The sequence below is a fragment of the Dromaius novaehollandiae genome, chromosome 13 (genome assembly GCF_036370855.1).
Source record: "Dromaius novaehollandiae isolate bDroNov1 chromosome 13, bDroNov1.hap1, whole genome shotgun sequence".
Classification (NCBI taxonomy): Eukaryota; Metazoa; Chordata; class Aves; order Casuariiformes; family Dromaiidae; genus Dromaius; species Dromaius novaehollandiae.
In genome coordinates, this window is record NC_088110.1 from 10129526 (window position 1) to 10150988 (window position 21463).

Consider the following 21463-nt stretch of genomic DNA (forward strand, 5'->3'; position numbering starts at 1 on the left):
CAAAACCTTTGGTGTTTTGATAGCATTTGATTGATCCTAATATACAAATCTCTCCTTCACCACAAACATTTTCAGCAGTCATTTACTGTTGTCTATCACAACTCCAATCATCAAGTCTGCCACTACTGTCACACCTGTTAATGCATGTATTTTATGAATCAAAAACATACTGTTTCCATAAAGTTACTGTTTCTCTGAGAAGTGAAAAGTCATCCACTTTTCCTGTGTGTTTAGGTAATATACAGTAAGGTGGCATTGGTAGCATAGTGGATGTGGCATCTGCTACCCAAACATCAAGTTGAACATTTCTTTCCAGTGATTTTTTTTTGTCCCATTTATGCTTAGAAAGCATTAGGCCATCTCTAAGTCATCATTTCTATTTCTGCTAAGCAGTCTGCTGTTCAATGCACATAGAGGGGGGAAAAAAAAAAAGGAGAGACAAAAACCCCACTCTCTTAAATAAAGAAAGCAACAAGTCTTTTTAGGCACCAGCTGGACCAAATCTGTATATTTTCAGGTAATGCCAGAAGTTGCAAAAGTCCATCAAATATTAAAAGTGAAATTTGCTTGGAAGCCTCAAAACAATAGGCATCAAAATAACAGGAGATGTTTCCTTTCTTTTTTGCCATCTAAAACAAGATTCTTAAGAAGGACAAAAAACAGATGGGCAAGTCACTTCCATATTTTCATCTTGGACAATCTATCAGATTCAAGGTTTATTTCCTGAAAATCATACACTGCAACTGTAGGGGCAGACAGCGAGGGATTGGACAAGATAGAGTTAAGGAGCCAAAAGCCTTGGGAGGAATAAATAGCAGTATGTAGATAAGGTAGTAGCCGCACAGGATGAGAAGGAGCGATGATGGGAACTTGACCTTCGGGAAAGTACCGATCCGGGCTAGAGCTTATATAAAGGGCTTGCTTGCTTGAATAAAGTTGATTCTGATCCAGCACATCGGAGTCCGTGAATCAGATCGCCACATGTAACTGCCTCCATATACAATAACACATCAGGATAAAAAGGCATCTCTCAGTTTTTATATAGATTTTATGTGTTAAAATCCTGCAAGTGCAAGGTGAGACTGTAGATTTCTCCTGGAGAATATCTGAATTGATTCGAGGACACAGAAGAATTGGTCAATATGACCATCACATTCAGAGGGACATCTGCCAGTCCCTCTGGGATAACATAACTGATAGTTAATCAGTTTGATTTAAAAAAAGTTCAAAAAGTAATGTTTACTTACGCTAGAATATTAATTCCTCGAGTAGGGATAAAAAATAAAAGTACTGACCAGTCTTACTTAATCATAGGTCAGAGATTCATATGACAATGGAAAGACAAGGTAAAAATACCCCTGACAGGAGAATGCAATGGAATCCCACAAAATGGAAGATGCAGTTTTGGTCATTCTCTTTCTCCCTTTTTTCCCCTCCACGTTAGTATAAGCAAAGACATGGAAAGGAGAGGAAATTGCATTTTTTTGCAGCATTGTATCTCTGTAGTTGGGAGTTTGAATTAGACAGATGGATCACTTCTACAGTACAAATGTAACTGATAAGATCAGAAACAACAACAACAAAAAGGTAAATCTTAATATCCTCTGTCTTCATCTGAAATTTCTATTTCTTTCAGAAGCAGTTGAATTTGAGGGTGCAAGAAAATTTGCTACCTTGTAAAAGTTACCTTTTTCTCTTGCTAAAGAGTCTTGGAGCATTGACTACCTACTTAGGTACTTACAATCTTACCGGAAAGATTATAATGTATAGAACCAAATTTTTCAACACCTTACTTAGATATGTTCACATAAAAAACTTCAAGCTGTTACGGGTTCTACCCCCTATTTGGCATCAAAATTGAGATAATTTGAAAATGGCCATAAAACTTTTGAATTAAATTTTTACTAGGCTTGTTAATGTCTCTAGGGAAACAGAAATCATACCTTCACCTAAAGTTGTTCAGCCCTCTGACCACTAATCGAAGCAACTTTATTTCAGAAGGGGACAGAGTAGGAATAAGCTGCTTTACTGCACTCAACATATATTTTATCCTCTACAAATGAACTTTCTAAATGCAAAATAAATGAAGCACTCCAAAATGGTCACAGGACAAGTGTGCTTAAAGAAAATCACTTCTGTTCTGCTTTCTAACACTTCTTGTAATGAAAGAATGATATTAGAAGTTTTAAAAAGTTCAATTTTTAAAGAAATAATGAGATTTTAGTATGCTTGTTTTCTTGGAGCGATAAAGAAACTTGTTAACACTTCTTAATTAGATAAAAATGCAATTTTCTGTGCCTTAAATGAGAAATTTATAATAATTGTGCAAACAACTAAGCTGCAGATATATTAAATACATACAGAAATTATTTACATACTGTAGTAGTCATAACTGGAAGACTATTGTACACCAAGGAATTAGTGATCCAAATAACAGTTGACCTGAGTAAGCACATGCCTGTGCTGTGCTATATGTATCACCTGATCAGTTATAATGGATGAGCCTGTAGGCAGCTCCTACTTGGCAATGGCAATTATGCCACATGCATGTCCTTGTCTTTAAACTGAAGCAGCACTTTCTCATGTGAACATCCTTTTGCTTGGCAACAGAAATGAATAGAATTGTTTATTTCTAAGAAAATCCTGTAAGAGGTCTAAAGACCATAATGTTGGTGAACTTCAGCACAGATGCGATATGTGCAGCATGCTGTGCCCTGACTAGAGGTCAGTCCAATGCTGTATAACGAGGTTCCCAGCATTTGAAGGGATTATCTATGCTATTCTCATTTTCCTTCTTATGTTACCTCCAATAAATTGTATTTTAATCAATAACTTAGAGTCTGACTGCCTTCCTTAGTAGGATCTCTAATGAACATTTGCACTGGTGAATTATACGTACAAAACACAGACTATATGCTTGCTAATAATGGCATAACTACACATCTAATGTCTAACAAGAATATTTGCTAACTGAAGCAAATACTAAAAGATCCTGCTGGCCACCACTGTTTATCACATTCAAGATTTGAGCACAGAAGAGAAAGTAGGACAAGGAAATCATCCTCAAGTGTTTCAATAGGAGATAAGAGTCCCACTACTGATAGTTTTTTCACCATGAAAAACATAGTTTGCCATTCAGAAGAACCGCACTTTCTACTTAGAATCCAGGCTGCTATTAAGGAGAAGGGGGGGACGACTGATTTGCCCAAATATTTGCAAATAACAGTAACAAGATCATCGATGTGGATTAAAAAAAAAAAAACTGACAAATCTCAGTTTTAAGTACCTCAGCAATACAGTACTTATCAGCATATGTCAGTCAAAAATATTAAAATTGAGTGTTATGAAAGAAATCTTCAAGCTTAAGAAACTATTTCTTTGTCCTTGTCACTGGCATGGATGCACCAAAATGGCCACAAATCTATAGGAAATTGTGTCAACAACTATACTGAACATTAAGGTCTTCTACACCAAATAACAGATTACCGTCTTTCTGCATAACTTAAAGCATATGGCCTTCTACACCAAATAACAGATTACTGTCTTTCTGCATATCTTAAAGCATATGGCCTACATTGAAAATAATATACGCTTAGTCTCATAATATAATTGATGTAAATCACAATGATGCAAACACAACATGCCATCAAGGAATGGCGCTGTATAATACTGCATAAGAACAAGGGCAAATTAAAGAAGCATTAGAAATCAACATTAATTTAAGTGGAATAAACAAAGTATAAAAGGACTCAGGAAATTAAAGTTACTTCCTCTAAATAACATACTATTTTGTTTTGAAGAAAAAGGTAAAAATAAAACAGTAGGTTTTATTTTTAAAACACTATGTAACCATCTCCTTGTTATGACTCATCATTATGTCATTAGAATTTGAACACTCTAGATTAGATCCAGCAGCAGAAAGCTATTACTTTCACAAAAGGTAGGGGGAGACTTGGGAGAAAAGAAGTGGGTGAGAATTTATAGCTTGATTCATGGCAGGTTGCACTGAGCCTCTCCCCGCCAAAAATGAGCAAGTGAACTCCTGCATGTAGTATTCTTGCAGAGCAATGCTTATCCAACAGAAGGGAAAGGGGAAGGGAAATAATGGTGCTCTCCTTTTCAGATACTCTGGTTACTCTAACATTGCAAAGATTTTGCCAGTACAGTACATGGTACTGATGCTACTCTTGGATGCTTTTGTTTTATACTAATATGGCCAGGCCTTAAAATGTTCAAATTCATCACATTCCTCAGAATCAAAAAAACAACTTTTCCTTGTCTTTCTTTCGGCAACTTGTAGCTCAGCCGTTTACTATTTCACATAACTACCAAAAGACATCTCTTGCTCTAAAATTTGATAGTTTGGGGTTTTAATATTCCAAATGCTCAAAATTCCTTTTTGTTTACAGCATCAAATACTAAGCCTTACACAAAAAAATAAATCTTCACTCTTAAGCAGCCATTTTCTTCTTTTCATCCAATTTTTCCTCAAATAATACTTCAAAATGCAATACTTGATAACATTAATTTGCTGTTTCACAGGCAAGAAACGTATTTCCAATTGAATTATGTTCCCTTCCCCCACTGAATCTCCCGTCATATGTAATGGCTAATCAGTTTTATTCAACACAAGTATATAAACTTATTTCATTTTTGGGAAAAGAAGTGTAAAAGGAAGAGATTTCCTTTCTAAAGGTAAAAAACCCCCAAGAACTATTCAGAGTTGGCCAGCATAAGGCCGGACTGACACTGCATCACAATTGATATTACTATAGGCAACATCATACAAGATACTTTTTATGCTGAAAGCAGCATAAAATGTTGGGTTTTGGTAGCTAGAATTTTATACATTCATGAATTAAGAGTCCTAGATTCTACTTTTCTAGCTTCTTTTCAATAAATCTCCGCAGTTCATAGACCAGATAATTAAAAAAAGAAAGGTGTGTGAGGGGGAGGATTGCATAGGTCTTCTTTCAGAATTTGATTCCAATGTCATCCTAAAATAAAGAAATGCGAGTTTGTGACTCACCTCTCACTTTATTAACAAAACATGCATTACTATTTTCAAGATGAACTGTTTTGCAAAAATGACCTACAGATTAATTCTTGTATTTGTATACTCATAAAATGATTGATGGTACTACACTAGCTAAGCTATTCTAATTATGCCTGTCTAGACATTAAGTCACATATATATTTATACATATATCAAACAGAATTGATTGTTTTCTAGTCCATTAAAACATTCTATGTCTACCTTTGAAATATGCCTGCCCTTCAAATAAATTAATAGTTCTATCTAGCATTTGACACTGTCAGGACATAAAAAACTATACCACCCTCAAGCAACATGCCAACATTTTACTTACTAACTCACATTGTGTATCTTAAATTCCTGGCAGCGTTTACTCTACCATCCAAAAAGTAAGCCTAGACCCTCACTAAAAAAATGAGGTATGATTAAGTACTAATAAAATGAAGCATATAAAAATAGTATTCTATATTTACCATTAATATTCTAAATCAAAAACTTCACTTTATTGAAAGTTTAATCATCAGGCCAACAATAAAAATACATTTTTTAAAAAAATACACTTAGTCTAATCTTTGTGACAAGCAAACCTACTTTCTGGGTACATTCATACTAAATAATGAAGATAACCAAGAATTCTGGTAAAGCAATAACCAACTACGAGCTGATTCCATACAGAACATATAAGATAACTAAAAGGCAATATATTTATGTACTTTCCAACACTTCCAGCAGAATTATTCAGACACACTTAGATTAGAAAGGTAGATGTTAATATCATGAAAAAAGGTTTGTACTCCCTTCTCATTCTGATACTCAAGCTGCCTTTTTCTACAGTACTAAAACACAAGACAACATACAACCAATGCAAACCACAGAAGGGAGGAGAGGGGAAAAAAGAAAAAAAAACCTGGAAGAAACATCTGAAGATCAACTTGGTAACTCGGAAAAAATACAGTGTTCTCACAAGAAAAACAGATCTTTTCTGCTTCGTTGTTTCTTTTTTCCCACCGATGCATTGAAAACATCTAATGGTTAAACAAACGCAAGTCAGTAGAAGAAAAAAGAGTCCTTACAGGAATGTTATAAATTAAAACAACACAAACCTTGGACCATCTTCCCCTCTCCCCTTTTTTCTTTCATTTTATGGTTCAAACAAGAGGAGGAAAGATCTCTCCACCATATTTAAAATACTGCACCTACAATTCAAACTAGAAGTGTACACTGCTGTTTATTATACTAATACTAGGGGGTATTATACTAATACAGGGTAGGTTTGCAATGCAAACTACATCCTGATATTGAAGTGGAGAATGTCCACTGAACGGAGATTTTAGACACATGCACTTTTTCTACAGATTCTGTAATTAAAGGCAAACACCTGGAGGATAATACAAATGATACGTCAAGCTAAGTAAATGCATGATTGTATACATATGCCTTCTCACAGACATAAAAGCAATTCAGAGAAAATAACATAGTCCTATCATAGGATTTGACTGAGCAGTGATGAGAAGGGAGACAAGCTGCATCTCTTAGTTTCCTCATTATATAAAGAAAAACATTAATGAAAATGGGTGTTATAGAAATATAAAGTAAATACACTATTATTGGCTTTTTTTTTCAAATGGAAGTACTATAATTGCATTTAAGCTTTGTGTTTAACTAACACTGGACCTATTAACAGAAAGGCATGGTATTCCTACTGCACATAATAATACAATTTCTATTGTTCTTCGCAATAAATTTGCCAAGGCAACGCAGCAGCAACTATTCAATAGACCAGAGTAAATTTAAACAAATCAAAATTATGAAAATTGAACAAAAATCTGTGTCTTCTTTTCCAGTCATAAAACTTAACCTCATTTTAGGACAGGATAGCAGACATGCTATCAGACATGTCCTGACATGGCTTATTCTCAACAAGGCTATCCTGGCTCTTATTACCTTATTTTCAAAACAGTTAACAATCTTACAAAGCACCTGTTAACATGATATAAAATTGCTATATTGCCAAAAAAAAAAAAAAAAGACAGAATTTTGTAATACGATTAGGTTCACAGGTATTTGAAGAAAGTCCTTCAGCTTTCCAGAAAATAAATTCTATTTATTCATACTGATGAAATAGTATGCATTGACTGATGGATGTGAAATAAGGTGAAAACTCAGAATAACAGAACTAGAAGTTAACTGTCCCAACAGACCTTTAAAATCTTGACCTTGTACCTTTCAGACATAGCAGGGAACTGTGAAAGTTTTCAATGTTACGTTAAATTTGCTCTTCACATATCTAACACTTTATTACCTATTCATTTATTTCACTATCCATCTATTCCATTTATCTTTACTGACTGCCATGAAAAGTGAAGAACATTTTCAGTATATTTCTAGAAAAACCTCATTTTGGAGATAGTAATTAAATAAAACCAAGAAAAAAAAAAACACTTAATAAAGCATGCATTTCAGCATCAGAAATCAATTAGTACCTCATCTGTGTTGTAGATAATCTGCAGCCCCGAAGAGATCATCTCAACCAAATAGAGGAGAAATAATGACACAGCATTTATCTGAAGTAATTAAAGACAGAAAGGAAACTATAATTAAATTTAAGCTTATTGCAGTCAAATAAACAGACAAGTGAAATGTAAAGTTCCTCAGTAATAAAGGTGGTCCCATGATAACACAGAATTAGTTTTCGTTCTTCAGAAATATTATCTTACTATAATAACAACCTAGATGCAGTGATAGGGAAACAATTCATAGAAAGAAGTGCTACAAGCAAGCATTCTCTTCTACAACTTCTTCTACAGTATCATTCTTTAAATTATTTGAAACAATGATATTAAAATGATTTTGCTTAAGAATACCCCACTGACCCATGCAAAATCTCTTTAGTCGCAAGCCATATCAACTTCATATATATGTAACAATTTATTAGCAAGTAGAGCACCAAAAGAAGAGGAGCATATTAAATAGCATACTGCTTATCTAAAAAACAGACCCCTTGGTCTCTAACTGGACTATTAAGATAAATCACCTGGTACAAGAATAATTATAACATTCAGAATATGATTATAGTTATGAAAAAATATTTTCTTTCGTACACATTTATTAACAGTTATTACTTCAACAGTTGCACAGATGAGTATCTTGTCAGAATATTAACGAATCAAAAGAAAGTGTTTTTGTTACACAACATTTTTACGTAATTGAGAATTTGTACAACTTCAATAAAGAAAGCTTACAATAACTCGCTTCAATGAGCTACAAAATCACAATCTGAATATGTGAAATTTAGAGAAATCATCTAGAACAAAATTTTTATTTGAAATATAGCAGTTCAAGAATAATGTCCAGATTCCAAACACCCTAGCATTTTAAAAGACCACTGACTCCATTTTCTTAATGCAGACTGAAGAGAGTCAAGTACAGCAATAACAGCTGGCCGACTGTCCAATATATTCCTTTCTTCCCAACTCAGCTGCCTCAGTTACGCTGCTGTCTGTTATCTTCACATGGATAAAACCCCTCTATTTCTGGACATTTGTGGTGACAGAAGGGAATTTGCATTCACATTTACAGGAGGAACTGAGTTGCCATGAGACATAGAGACTTAGAACTATCAGACCATGCTCCTCAGATCCCCAAATTGTTGTTTCCCTGCAGATATAATAAGGTGTGCACATTCAGGAAGTTTCACTCAGAAGAACAATAGTGAAAATTTAGGATAATTCCATAAACCATTTTTTTCATAATATACGTTTTCTAAATCCAACACAAATATACTATAGAGCAGAACTATTCTGCTGCCATTGGCACCATGAAATTAAATAATTATGAACCTACTGTCATTTCTAATTATCTCACAAGCAATTCCAAAACTGAAGGAGTATGTCAGGTCATGGAATGCAAAAAAACAGAATGCAAAGAAGGGGCAAATGAGGGCAAAGAAGGGGCCAAAGGAAAATAATGGAAATAATGGAAATAATGGAAATAATGGAAATAATGAAAATAATGAAAATAATGAAAATAATGAAAATAATGAAAATAATGAAAATAATGAAAATAATGAAAATAATGAAAATAATGAAAATAATGAAAATAATGAAAATAATGAAAATAATGAAAATAATGAAAATAATGAAAATAATGAAAATAATGAAAATAATGAAAATAATGAAAATAATGAAAATAATGAAAATAATGAAAATAATGAAAATAATGAAAATATTCCAACCTTCTGAAAATACTGATCTACCCAATTTTTTGAAAATGAATAAAAGGCTGGAATCTCTCCTTCATCACAAGGGCAAACCAATGCTTTGGCAAATGAAAGACAAAAAAAACCCCACACCAATAAACAGAAGAGTCATATCATGAATTTTGTTAGGAAACACTACATCTAATAGTGAACGGCAAATTAACAGCTAGACAAAGATGTTGGCAAGATACCTTAAATTATTACTATGAAATAAAATTGCTCAGACTTCCAGAAAATTAAGCTGGGTACATAAATAAGAAATAGAGTTTCCAGTATAGGATTACACTGAATCTTTCACTTTACTGACTACTTCAACTTTTTTCTGCCAGGATTATTTATTGACAGCCACTTGTTAGGTTCAAGAAGCAACTTTAAAATAAACAAACATCTCCCCACAGCTATTTCAGTATCTTCTGACCAAGATGTACCACACAGTCAGTTTTAAAACAGTTTGTCCTTTTCATCAAAAGATACAGAAGGAATCTCAATTTATCAAATTTTCACAAATCTAACAACTTTTGAGAAAGCTGCATCATGAAAAAACAGACACAACATTATCTGAAAAACATCCGAACTCTCATTTACACACACACACTTTACCTGAAGATGACCATATTCCTCATGGGAGAAGACCTCATCTCCAGTCTGTGCACTGAAAACAGAATGAAGACATTCAGATGGCTTGGGGTCTTGCTTAAACCGCTGAACCTGAAGGTGAATTAAAGGCAAAACATAAAACCGAAGTCAATAATTTGAATATATTTGGCCACCACAAATTCACTATGTAACTCAGGTATTTGAAAATTTCCTGATATGAGCACCAACCTATGTAAAACTTAAAAACAAGAGTTCATGATATTTATCAAAATGTGTATTTTCCATGTACTTAAAGAAGAGAAATATTCAGTTGATCTATTTAATCTTTTTTCTTGGTAGGAAAAAAAATCTAACATAGCTGTAGATATTTAGTCACCCTCATCTTCTGGCAACATTACTTGATCAAAACTACAGCAACATTAACAATCGTCAGTTCCTTCAGGCAACGGTTACATCTGTTTAGCAATCATTTCCAATACATCATCCAAGTTTCATGATGCTTTCAGCGCTGCTCATAGGATATTCTTCCCCACCAAGGAATCATACATAGGTACGATTCAGGTGCAAGACAGTAAGTGAATGCTATTCTATGGAGTTATTGTGACTAGTCAATGAACACACTCAACACATTTGAGGTTACAACTCATATGTTCAATAGCAGCAGAATGTAACCCCTGCAGTTTTTGTCATAGAATCATCTATTCAAGTCACATCTCAGTATTTTAGCTTTTTTTTTTCCCCCTCAATAAAATGAATTATATATCTTCCTTCTACACAGGTCAGCCCATACACAGTCTCTAAGAATAAAGTCCAATTTGAATTATATCTGTTAAGTACCTCAAATTGCTTATTACTGCACTGCAGGAAGAGACAAGCGTTTACAGTAATCAAGGTGAAAAATGACAACCAATATATTAACAGTATGACATCTGTATTAATTTAATGCTAATTATTCATATCTGCACTGAACATCCTCAAAACAAACCACTGCACGTCAAAGGGAAAAACAACAGCTCCACTGTAACAAGACCAATTTAGGTCAAGATATGAGACTACAAAGAAACAGACTAAGAAAACTGAGAAAAATTTTGGCATAAACAGGACTCGCAATATACCCCATGTCCTTATTACTATTGATATCATGTGCCCACAAACATCATGCCTGAGTTTGTGTGCCTAGAGTGACATGAACCCTGTGGTAACATGAAAACGATGTTTAATAATACAAATAAGTCACTGACATTAAACTTTTAAAATAATCACATGGAATATAGATATCTATCTATCTGTAGAATTACTGCTAACCACGGTGCAAAATTAATGCACTATATCTGAATTTTGATAAGGAAAAGCCAAGTAAAAATAATAATTAAAGAAGATACTTTGACTACACATTACATGTTAGATGAGTCTTCAAAAACCTACCCAATGCTGTAATCTGAAGATGTTTTAGGTTGTGATAACTACCAACACTGATAGTTTATCTTTTCACTACGAAAATATTCAAAAACATATGCACTTTTACTGATGATTAACATTTGAACAGATCTTTGTTGACAACAATCAGCAGCACTAAGCCTGGGAAGGTAAAATATAGGTCTGTTACATAGATCCTCCCATGAACTTACTAAATAAAATCTACTTTTCCATAATATCTAACATTTAATACAGGCTTTTTCTTTTTTGATGTTGCACTTTGATAATATACTACACTTGTTAATGAAGAAAGACTACAATTCAGTCATTCCAGTGTCTAAAGGAAGTTAAAAAGGGTAAACATATTAATGAAATATCCTCACTTTCTCCTTTTTGTGTCTTATCTTTTAGAAGATACATAACTATTTGATAAAAATACAAGCAGCTTTAAAAAAAAAAATCTACAAAATCATAAAGCTAGTTGCAGATCTTAAATATAAAAGCGACTATAAAAGAACACAGTCTCCCTTTACACTTCTATCCCCGATACCAAGACAAGAGTTGTCTCTTAGAAATGAGCACAACATAAAACAAACAAACAAAACAAACAAAACACTTAAGAGTAAGCAAATGACTACATTCATGAAACAAATCTTTGCTTCTTCAGGATAACTGATCATAATCTTGATAATTTGCAACAGTTTCATTTCATCTTGTCCCATAACTCTGTAAACTTGATTAAAAGGACGTCTTCAAATCTGTTTCCCAGAAACTGATTAGCTGGGCAGAGAAAAAAAAAATACACCAAATAACACAAAATCTTGCAAGTTTTTAAATGAAGTATTATTTCTTAAAAAAAAAGAAAAAGAAAAAGAAAGAAAATCACACATTTTTAACTATTTAAGTTCTATTAGTCAAAGAATGTGCTCTGGATTCTTCAAGCAAATGATAGTGGACACCTCCACAAGAATATTTTCTATTCTTTTTTCACTTTATTTTATACTTTTGCCTAGTGCTTTACATTGAGAAAGAAACAACAATAGCACTTAAGTCTCTTGGAGCTTTGCTCATCCCTGGGTCCAAAAAGCAACATCAATAAAGGAAGCATTTCTGTTGTATTGCACATCTCCAGGCTTTCACTAAGCCCTAACTCTTACCTGAATCTAGAAGACAACTTATCAATGCAGAGAAAAATAAGGGGGTTTTGCCCCCAGGCTTTATCTGTTACTCAATTCTGTGCAGAGGTATAAGAAATTAAAGCAGTTCCTCAATACTGTACTTCTATTACTTCTTGAGACTTGTATGTTTAGAAACATAGAAGGCAAAAGGACCACACAAAATTACACTGCTACTCCTTCCAGCTACGTAAAGGAACACCTCTACTCTTATTACGCATGCACACTTTCCACAAAGCTCTCACAAGAGAATGCAAGATCGCCCCAAAGAATTGTCTGAGGTTGACAGCGTTACGTTCTAGTTTACACAACGTGAAACATGACAAATCATCAAACAAAACAAAGCTGACAGCGTACAAAATTTTGCCAAGTATCCAGAGTAAATAGGGAAAAGCTTTTGTCTTTTGCCTCCCCGTTACTTTTAATTTTACACTCTGATAGGCTGTTATGGTTCAAGCTAGACATTTCAGATATGTGAATTTTAAAATGACAGAACCCCTTTAACTCTCATACACTCCTTAGTTTCTTATATCTGATGAGAAAAATAGACTAAGTGGAACATGATTCAACAATTTAAAAACACTACTCATAGATAAGAAATCATTTAAGTTTTAAGAATATTCAGGGTACACTGACAAGAGTTAGCCTGTTTCCTCAATCAATTTTTCATTGCTGTCTTTCTGAATTTACATCATTAAGTAAAAGACTGGAAAGCTGCTACTAAAGAGACCTAGCAAAATGATCAGAATGATCACCTGGTAAGGAAAATGACCTCAAACGCAATAACCAAGTTAACAGCATAAAGAAAACGCTTCATCCTTAGTTAAAACAAATTCCGCATCTTTCCATTTAAAGATTAACCAAAAAAAAAAAGACATCAAAGATATATTATTATTGAACTGATGTTTAACTGTGATAAATAACTGCAGAAGTAATCCAAAGAAAGTAAGTTTGAAGTATGCCCTGCAGCTTATTCATTTTGCAAAAGGCTTTATGTCTTTTATACCTTAAACAACGCTGGAACCCGATAAAAATGAAGCAGCAGTTCTTAGCTAAGCCACACCGTAATAATGCATTCCCCTATTGTATTTTATCTGTATTTAGAAGAAGTTAGTTTTTACAGTTTTAATTAATCCTTTAGAATTAAGTGAGTGCTTGTGTCCACACTACAGTGTTCTACCTTATCAGCCTGACGCATGTAGCAGTAGAGAATTCCTCTCATACATTTTATAGCAGAATGCTCCAGTTCATGTGTCCTTCCCTTGTCATCATCAATACGCCTGGGTAAGAGAGATAACTCATAAAACAAATTGGAAATGCATTAGGAAAAAATTAAAGGTCATATTAGTGCTTTGGAATATTAAGTATTTAACTAACAGCATTATATACTGGTACCCACATTCATACCAACATATTTATAAGCCCTACCTAAACTTTTTCAATTAAAAAAAGTTTTTCAGTTTATGTTGCAACTTGCACAAACATTTCTATTTCAAAATCATAAAAGTTAAAAAAAAACAAACTTGAAGCTATTATAACATGGCAAGCCATTTTGTTTTCCTCCTCAAGAGATCCAAAACATGAAGATAATTTCTCTTTAATTCTACAAAATATCTGCCATTCATAATCAAGCATACTCTCCTGATGTTGATAGGCTACAGCTGTGCATACAAGAGTCTGAATGATAGCTACTGTGCATATTCAGAAACACACTTCCAGGTACCTCAATATTTCCATATCATAAAATCAACAATATTCACAGCTGTTACATTACTAAATATATATTAAAAGCAATGCCTAAACCAAAATTATTTTAACAATAAGAAACATACAGTGTGTAAACAACCCTGATCATTGCATTCACGCAAGCCCCCCAAACATGTTAAGAGTTTATACTGAGGTTCTGCTCCCTAAATTGAAAATCAAAAAGTCAGCAATAACTTTAAAAATCATAGCACATCCAAAAAGATCATACTATTTAAATCGTAATCTTAGATACATGAAATGCACTTACCTTAATTATAAAGTTGAAACAAACAAAAAATGAATGAAACCAGATTATATAAAATGAGCCTTTTTTGTTTTGGGGTCTGGATTGCTGGGTTTTTCTTGGGCGGGGGGAGTGGTAGGATTCATTCTCAACATTACTGTAACTCCAAAGAGCAGTAAGAAATGCTGAAACCTCAGAGCTTTCTCATGTGCAACAACCTAGGTTTTCTCTCTTCTACTTTCAAAAGCAGCATTTATTTTCTTAATGTGCTCTCAAGGAATGCAGCCTTTATAAAAGTGAAGACCAGCACTGGTATGAGTCAGGCACAGGAATCTGCATACGGAAGATAATGCAGACTTCCACAGTGAGTCCTGTGCCTTGGCTCACTTCTGATTTTAGCCATATATTTAATTAAAATCTTTGACCTTTGCCTATCAAAGCAAATTGGTTGCGCAGCAGCTAGTATGGGACCCTGCTAATGAGCATAAGTAGAAGTAACACACAAACTATTTATCATGCCACTATTCCCTTCCTTCAAATGCAAGATTTCATATCATCTTGTATGACTCTAAATAGTGGGAATTAAAGACTATAACTCAGGCAAAGTTGTCCCATGCTCTTTTCTATCAGGCTTCAGAACAATCAGCTCTGCACTTTTTATTCTTCTTCCTAAAATTTTTCTATTTTTTAAATGCTTTTATTCCAATCTACAGAAAGAATTAAAACAAGGTGTGAAGATCTCAATACAATGAAATGAAAGTAATAATCACATATTCTGAATCTTAATTTCTCAAAATTTTGAAATTCACTTAAATCTCACACACAGTACCTTCAAGATACTGTCAAACTCTAAACCAATTAATGTCAAAACCTAAACTGATGCTAAATGGCTAAAAGTTTGGGTTTTGTCTATTAACTTTAGAAGTAAGTGCAGACCAGTAACTACAAAAAAGGTCCCTCTAAGCATGTCTTCTCTTTCAAAAAGCCTCATTTGAAACAAAATGTCTTAGAAGTCCAACATTTTTTAATAACTGGGGTTTTTTCCACATTAGTTTCAAAGGTATAGAATCTAAAGCAATAAGTAGACACAGAAAAGAAACTCAAAACTTTTTACCCACTAAACAGATCATCTTCAACAGTAGCCCCCCATGCTATTTCTGGCTCTCCTTCTGCAAAATATACTAGAATTTTGTCAAAGAAAGTGATTACTAACTCACTACATGATGTTGACTATTGAAAGAGAGTAAACTACCCAATATTTGCATGTTACTCTCCTTTCTTAAAAAAACTGTATTTGAATTATCACCACCTTTACCGTATTGTTTTGGGTGAGAGAAGAGGGAAAAGGCAAGGAAGGAAAGAAGGAATTCTAAATCCTGAAAAGCAATCTCCATACTAATTATGCCTACAGCAGAGAGCATTATAAATAAAATATTATGGGAAGTAACTCTCCAAAAATTCTTGAAGTCTTACTATACCACACAAATTCCTAACCTACTACTCCAATGAAACAGCAGTGAAAAAGAACAAAAAGAACTAACAGTTGGCACAGTAAAACATTAAATTAAATCTATCAGACCATTGTGTGTCAGGCCTATCTGTTTTCTTATCAAAAGCTCCTGCTTAACACCTTGAGATGATAACATCGCAGAAATCAAGGGGCCGTCCACTTAACTATCAAGCAGATGAAAGAAAATCAAAGTGAATAAAACTAAAACCTCCTATAAAGCTGTGAAAAAAACTTTTGCTTAGGAACAAATACAATTTTTTTTCTTCCCACTTCTTTTGTATTGTCAGAAATAACAATATTCCAAAATATCTGGTAATTTAGTCTGGGTGTTAAGACTGCTGCTACTGTGTAAATAATAATCTTACTAAGATTATAATGCAAGCAAACCATTTAGGAATGGAAACTTTGTAATATCCTTCATAGGGATCAATTTCAGAGTAATGTAAAAATATTTACTATTATCAAGATTAAAACCACAGGACACATTTTGAAAGGACGACCCTTGCTTAAAAAATGGCTAGCAAACACAATTTTTTAAAGTCTAAGTAGAACTGGTACCATACTTTTCCCATTAAGTCAGTCATACTAAAAAGTGCTGGAAAAGAATAGTAAGTCATTGCAACGTGAGTTGTGAATCTCGTTGTATTTTACAAGCCCTAAACTTCATCCATCCAAATTCCCTAGTTTCACAGAAAGTTTAACAAGTTATATACTCTGATCTGGATCTGAAGCTTAAGGTAGGCTGCGCCTATATTAATCAGCATTTTAGTCTGAACCAGCCCTGCAACTTTGAAGGGAATCCCCTAATCATCCCCACTTACCACCTGTTGGTTTGATATACAAAGCAGCTCAGGTGCCCAGAAAATAAGATTCCTCTAGGAATAAACTAAACTATAACAAATGTGCTCTAATCTCTCTAACTCCTGCAGTCTTCCAACAGAAGGTCAAAATTAATGATTAGTCCTTTGAACAGCTCTGAATTATATGCATGGGGCAGAGAATGGTGTGGGGGGGGCGGGGGGGGATGTTTGGCCTAAGAAGCTAGGCTATACCCAGTCTGATGTAAAACCTTCAAAATACATATGGTGTAGGAATAGGCACCTCAGGACCAACTCATTGAAGTCACTGATGCATTCTTACTGAGCCAAATTACTTGTTATTGTAAACGTAGCCATAGAAAACAAACTAGCATTACACATTAACAACAAGCTACAGGAATTCCTACAGAAAATGAACCTAAAAAATTAGAAAAAGAATATGGACTGATAATTAGAATAATTACATTAGAATACTAATGTAAGTACAACTAAACCTGTACATTTTGATGATTTATCTGAGTGCCTAAAGTAGGCTTATGGCAAGAATACATTTTTATTCACAGAGGCTAAAGGTCAAACTTTTCAAATGAGGGCTGAATGAGAACCAGGGGAAAATGAATCAACAGTAAAATTGTTTTCTGAAGACTAGCATCTTTACATACCTGAGTGATACTTAAATTCTAATGCACCAGTAAATGAGATTAAGTATTTAAACTGCACATTCAAATATTCAAATCCACAGATACCAAATATTATTGCTTATTTTAAAATAGGTACATTGTAATGCAATATTGTGACAGCAGCTGGACAGAAGGCATTAAACCTATCAAGAATTAATTAGGAACTCTTTATTGTAAAACTACCACTAAGCTGAAGAACAGATATTCTTCATAAAAATTGCAGTATACTGAAGATATGTCACATACTGGTTTTTGTTGGTTTTAATGTGGCTATTCAGGACAAAACACTTAACAGTTTTCTTTAAAAAGAAAAAAACTCAAGAATAGTGTTAATTATATGAATTAAAAAGCAATGTTAAAATCCTTAAAGCCTGCATATTTTGATGACTTCATAAGACTGTGGTTCAGTTTCAAATCTGACTGCAAAATGATCTGAGAAATAAACACTGCTAACAAAAGAACAGACCTATTCTACCTACCTAAGTAATAACCCTATTCTCCCAAGAAAACTCTAAAGAAATTTTTGGAGAAGGAAGGGGAAGTATTCAGATATAAGCTATGACAATCTTCACAACTCCTCTACTAATTTAGTGGAGATAAATCTTAAAAACCACCTGAGAATGTAAGACTTCCTTTACAAAATTTAGCCTACCATTTTCCATCATCACTGAGATCCAGTTTTGGGATTACATTGAAATCTTCCCGTTTTTTAGTGATTAGCCTAAATACAAAGGGACAACGTCCTTCCTCCCACCAAACCACTGATTATGTTAAGAGATGCTAACATCCCTTGGGCTTAGCACAACACTTGGAATGAAATAATTAATAGACTATTCTCATAGTTGGATATGACTTGTGGCATTATCTTGTTGTAATGTCCTTTCCAACTACTCTGGGAAACATCTTAATACATAAACCCTAATATTTCATGCAAACTAACCACCATAGTCTAAACCAACACAGATGTGGAATTAACGCTGCAACTCAGTTTTGCCTTTGATTTAAGCTGACTACACTCAGTTTCATCAATTACTCTGATGAGACAAGGGGGTGTTTTTCTGGTGGACTGACAGCCTATACCACTAAACAGCTAATACACTAGGGCTAAGAAATTAACACACACATAGTCAGAGTGGAATTGCGGACAAATGGAGTAGAAGGGAGGCAACAGGAAAAAGGAAAAAACCTTAATAAGTCAACATATGATGAAATCCAAACAAATGCCTTTTTGTTTGCACAGTCTCAAGATCTTAGTTCCTACCAAGGACAGTCACTGTTATTTCCCAAATCTTTATTTCTTAGTATTCAAGGATTCTATGTCCTGCAAGTACTCCGATTGTTACTACCTGTAACATCGCTTTCTGCTCTCAACCCTCCTTCTACATTTACAATAAGCAGGAGTATTCCTCGAGTACAGTTTGCTGCAATAATGTTTATTTTTTAAAGCTTGCATTAATTCCACTGTTTCAGAATATTGGTTCCAATGAAATTATATGAAAACATCTGTTTACTTACAAGAAGTTAGAGTGACATTTTTAGTTTAGTAACTATGTAAATATTTTTAGAGAGATTCAGAAATGTGTACCATCTGTATAGGTTTACAAAGCTATTTTTGATAAAGCTTTGTCTCTTAAAACATTCCCAGGGTATTGCATAACAGAAAGGAAATGTGGCAGTGAATTTAGAAGTTATTCACCTGTAAGCAAGGGCTAATGCCCAGGCGCATGCAGCACAGTAAAGACTGTCTTGTACTTTTGCCTTTCGGTTCTCCCCATACGTCTTTGTAGGAAACAGACCTGTGGTTGGGCTTTGATAGAGTAGCAACGTTGACTTAACTGAAAAAGTGAAAAAAATAGTATTAATAACATTTATGTTTCTTCCACTTTCTACATAGCTTTTCTGAGAGAAATGAAAATGTGAATAACCTGCTAGAGAATGCACAAGGCAAAACCAAAGAAAGGAGATACAAAAAGTATTTTTTTCCTTTTTGGCTTATTTTTTCAGTCATATTGAAACTTTTTTTCCCCAAAAGTAAATATTCAAAACAATTTATATGGCTCTATTACCATACTACAGTCCACTCAGTATAGAATCTCTCCAATGTAGTTCAGTAATTTCCACTTAAAGGTACATAAACATTTTCCCCTTTTTACAAGAAAAGGGGATATAGTATGTTGACTGCCCCTAAAATAATTTAAATAATAGACTATCAGTGTGTTAAAAAAAAAAAGTGGATAATTAAGGAAAAAGGACAGTTGCAATTATTTACTCAGTACCTAAACATAAAAACAATGTGAGACAGTAATTTCCAAGTTGCCAAAAAGGAATTAAAATGCTAAATCTTACTGTTATTATTGTTTATTATGAATTGCTTCCCAAAAACTAAAGAATCACCAGAGTGCTACAAGATACATGGCCCTTGAATATGACCCTTCTAACAGTTCACTTATAAGACACAAAAGCACTTTCTTCAGAAAGTCATCAAGCACCAATAAAAAAGTCTATTATCTACGTATTACAGATTAAGTATTTCTAAAGGAAAATTAAAGTTTTATGCTTCTTCTTGCATTACTCTTCAGTAACTTGTATTATATTACAACTTTGATAAAAATTTTACATACAAAAGTCAATATAGATTATTCTAGAATGGACTACATATTAATAGTATATTTTTAACCAAGGTAGAAGACTGGTTGCAACAGAGGTGCCTGACATAGATCAATAGCAAGCACCACAATAAAGTTGCTGCTTTAGAATTTAGAAGTAAACTGAACTATCACCTACTCCGTAAGAAAGATAAAAGCAATGCATCTACAAAAAGTAATGAATCTACGGATAGACCAAGCACAATTCAGAAATTTCACTTCAAAAAGCTATTCAAGTTAAGGAAGTTTCATCCCACATTTTCAGAAGGATGGAAAAAAAATATTTACTATTCTATACCCTTGTCTGATTAAAGCTTAGAACTTCAGCAATGAATTGCATAGCCATTAAATAATCTGACTGTAGAAAACAGGCAGGACTTTTTTTTTTTTTTTTTTTTTTTTAATAATCCCCCTATGTTTTTGGCTCAAAATGATCTCCCAATTAAAACAAAAATACTGAAATTGATTTAAAATAAGTTAGCCAATATTAAAGTTTTGGAAAGTAAAAATGCATTATGTCACCAGTATTAGGAAAATAACATTAAAACATTCATTTTAAGTCACTGAAAAAAGCTTCCTTTACAAACACAAAGCTAAGAGTTTTCCGGGGACACTCATGAACATTCACCTTCCAGAAAGGTCTAGGAAACTATTCTGAAAATTCTGGGAAACTTTCAGTGTTAAGGACCTACCCCATGTTACGTCCAATTCCTGTGAGCTTGCAGTCACTACTGGGAGTTATCTGTGAGAATTTTGGTTTTATTTGTTGCTTATAGTTCAGTGATGCAAGCAGTAGTGGAAGAGAGCTGCAGCTGCGGTATAAAGTGATTTGAGATAGCCATGTCTTTACAGAGCCAAGAGAATGAATACATGTAATCAAAAAATGAGGAAACTGTAGCTTGAGAAATTCAGTCTGTTTCGTTTCAGTATTGTATAATACCTGGATTTTATCAGTTGCTGGACACAGAAGTATTTTTGCCAGCAGTGTTTTCAGTAGTTAGGAAAGAGAGGAGTACAGGTTACCAATTTAATGGAGAGCAAAAGTACTGCTAAATAGCATCAGGAGTCGAAAGGTGCAACTGTCATAACATAGAATGAATTTGCTCTTCCTCCTAATGTAGAGCATATATAAGCAGAGTTGTTCAAAAGGCAGAGCATGCAAATAAATGTGTTTTACAGCATCCTGAAGCATTAAAGATTGACATTAACACTGAGGTTCCATAGACTTACACTGACTGTTAAGTTTCTGGTTTGCAGTTTGACTTCTTAACTTTTTAGATATTCTGAAAGGACACACAGCACCACTAAACAGCCTTAACTCTGTATTAGTTAAGTTTAT

The 21463-nt window shown here is 33.8% G+C and overlaps 1 protein-coding gene across 9 annotated transcripts in view; it reads right to left on the reverse strand.

The window, feature by feature from the left end:
- The window catches only part of PHKB (phosphorylase kinase regulatory subunit beta), a 104585-nt gene that overhangs the window by 70013 nt on the left and 13109 nt on the right, over positions 1-21463 (reverse strand). For all 9 annotated transcript variants that reach the window (XM_026102239.2, XM_064519588.1, XM_064519590.1 and 6 more), the window contains 4 exons: positions 19176-19314; positions 13662-13761; positions 9894-10001; positions 7519-7599 (listed from right to left, as the gene is read on the reverse strand). In XM_026102239.2, the coding sequence (XP_025958024.2) occupies positions 7519-7599; positions 9894-10001; positions 13662-13761; positions 19176-19314 (428 nt within the window). The remainder of the gene's footprint in view (positions 1-7518; positions 7600-9893; positions 10002-13661; positions 13762-19175; positions 19315-21463) is intronic.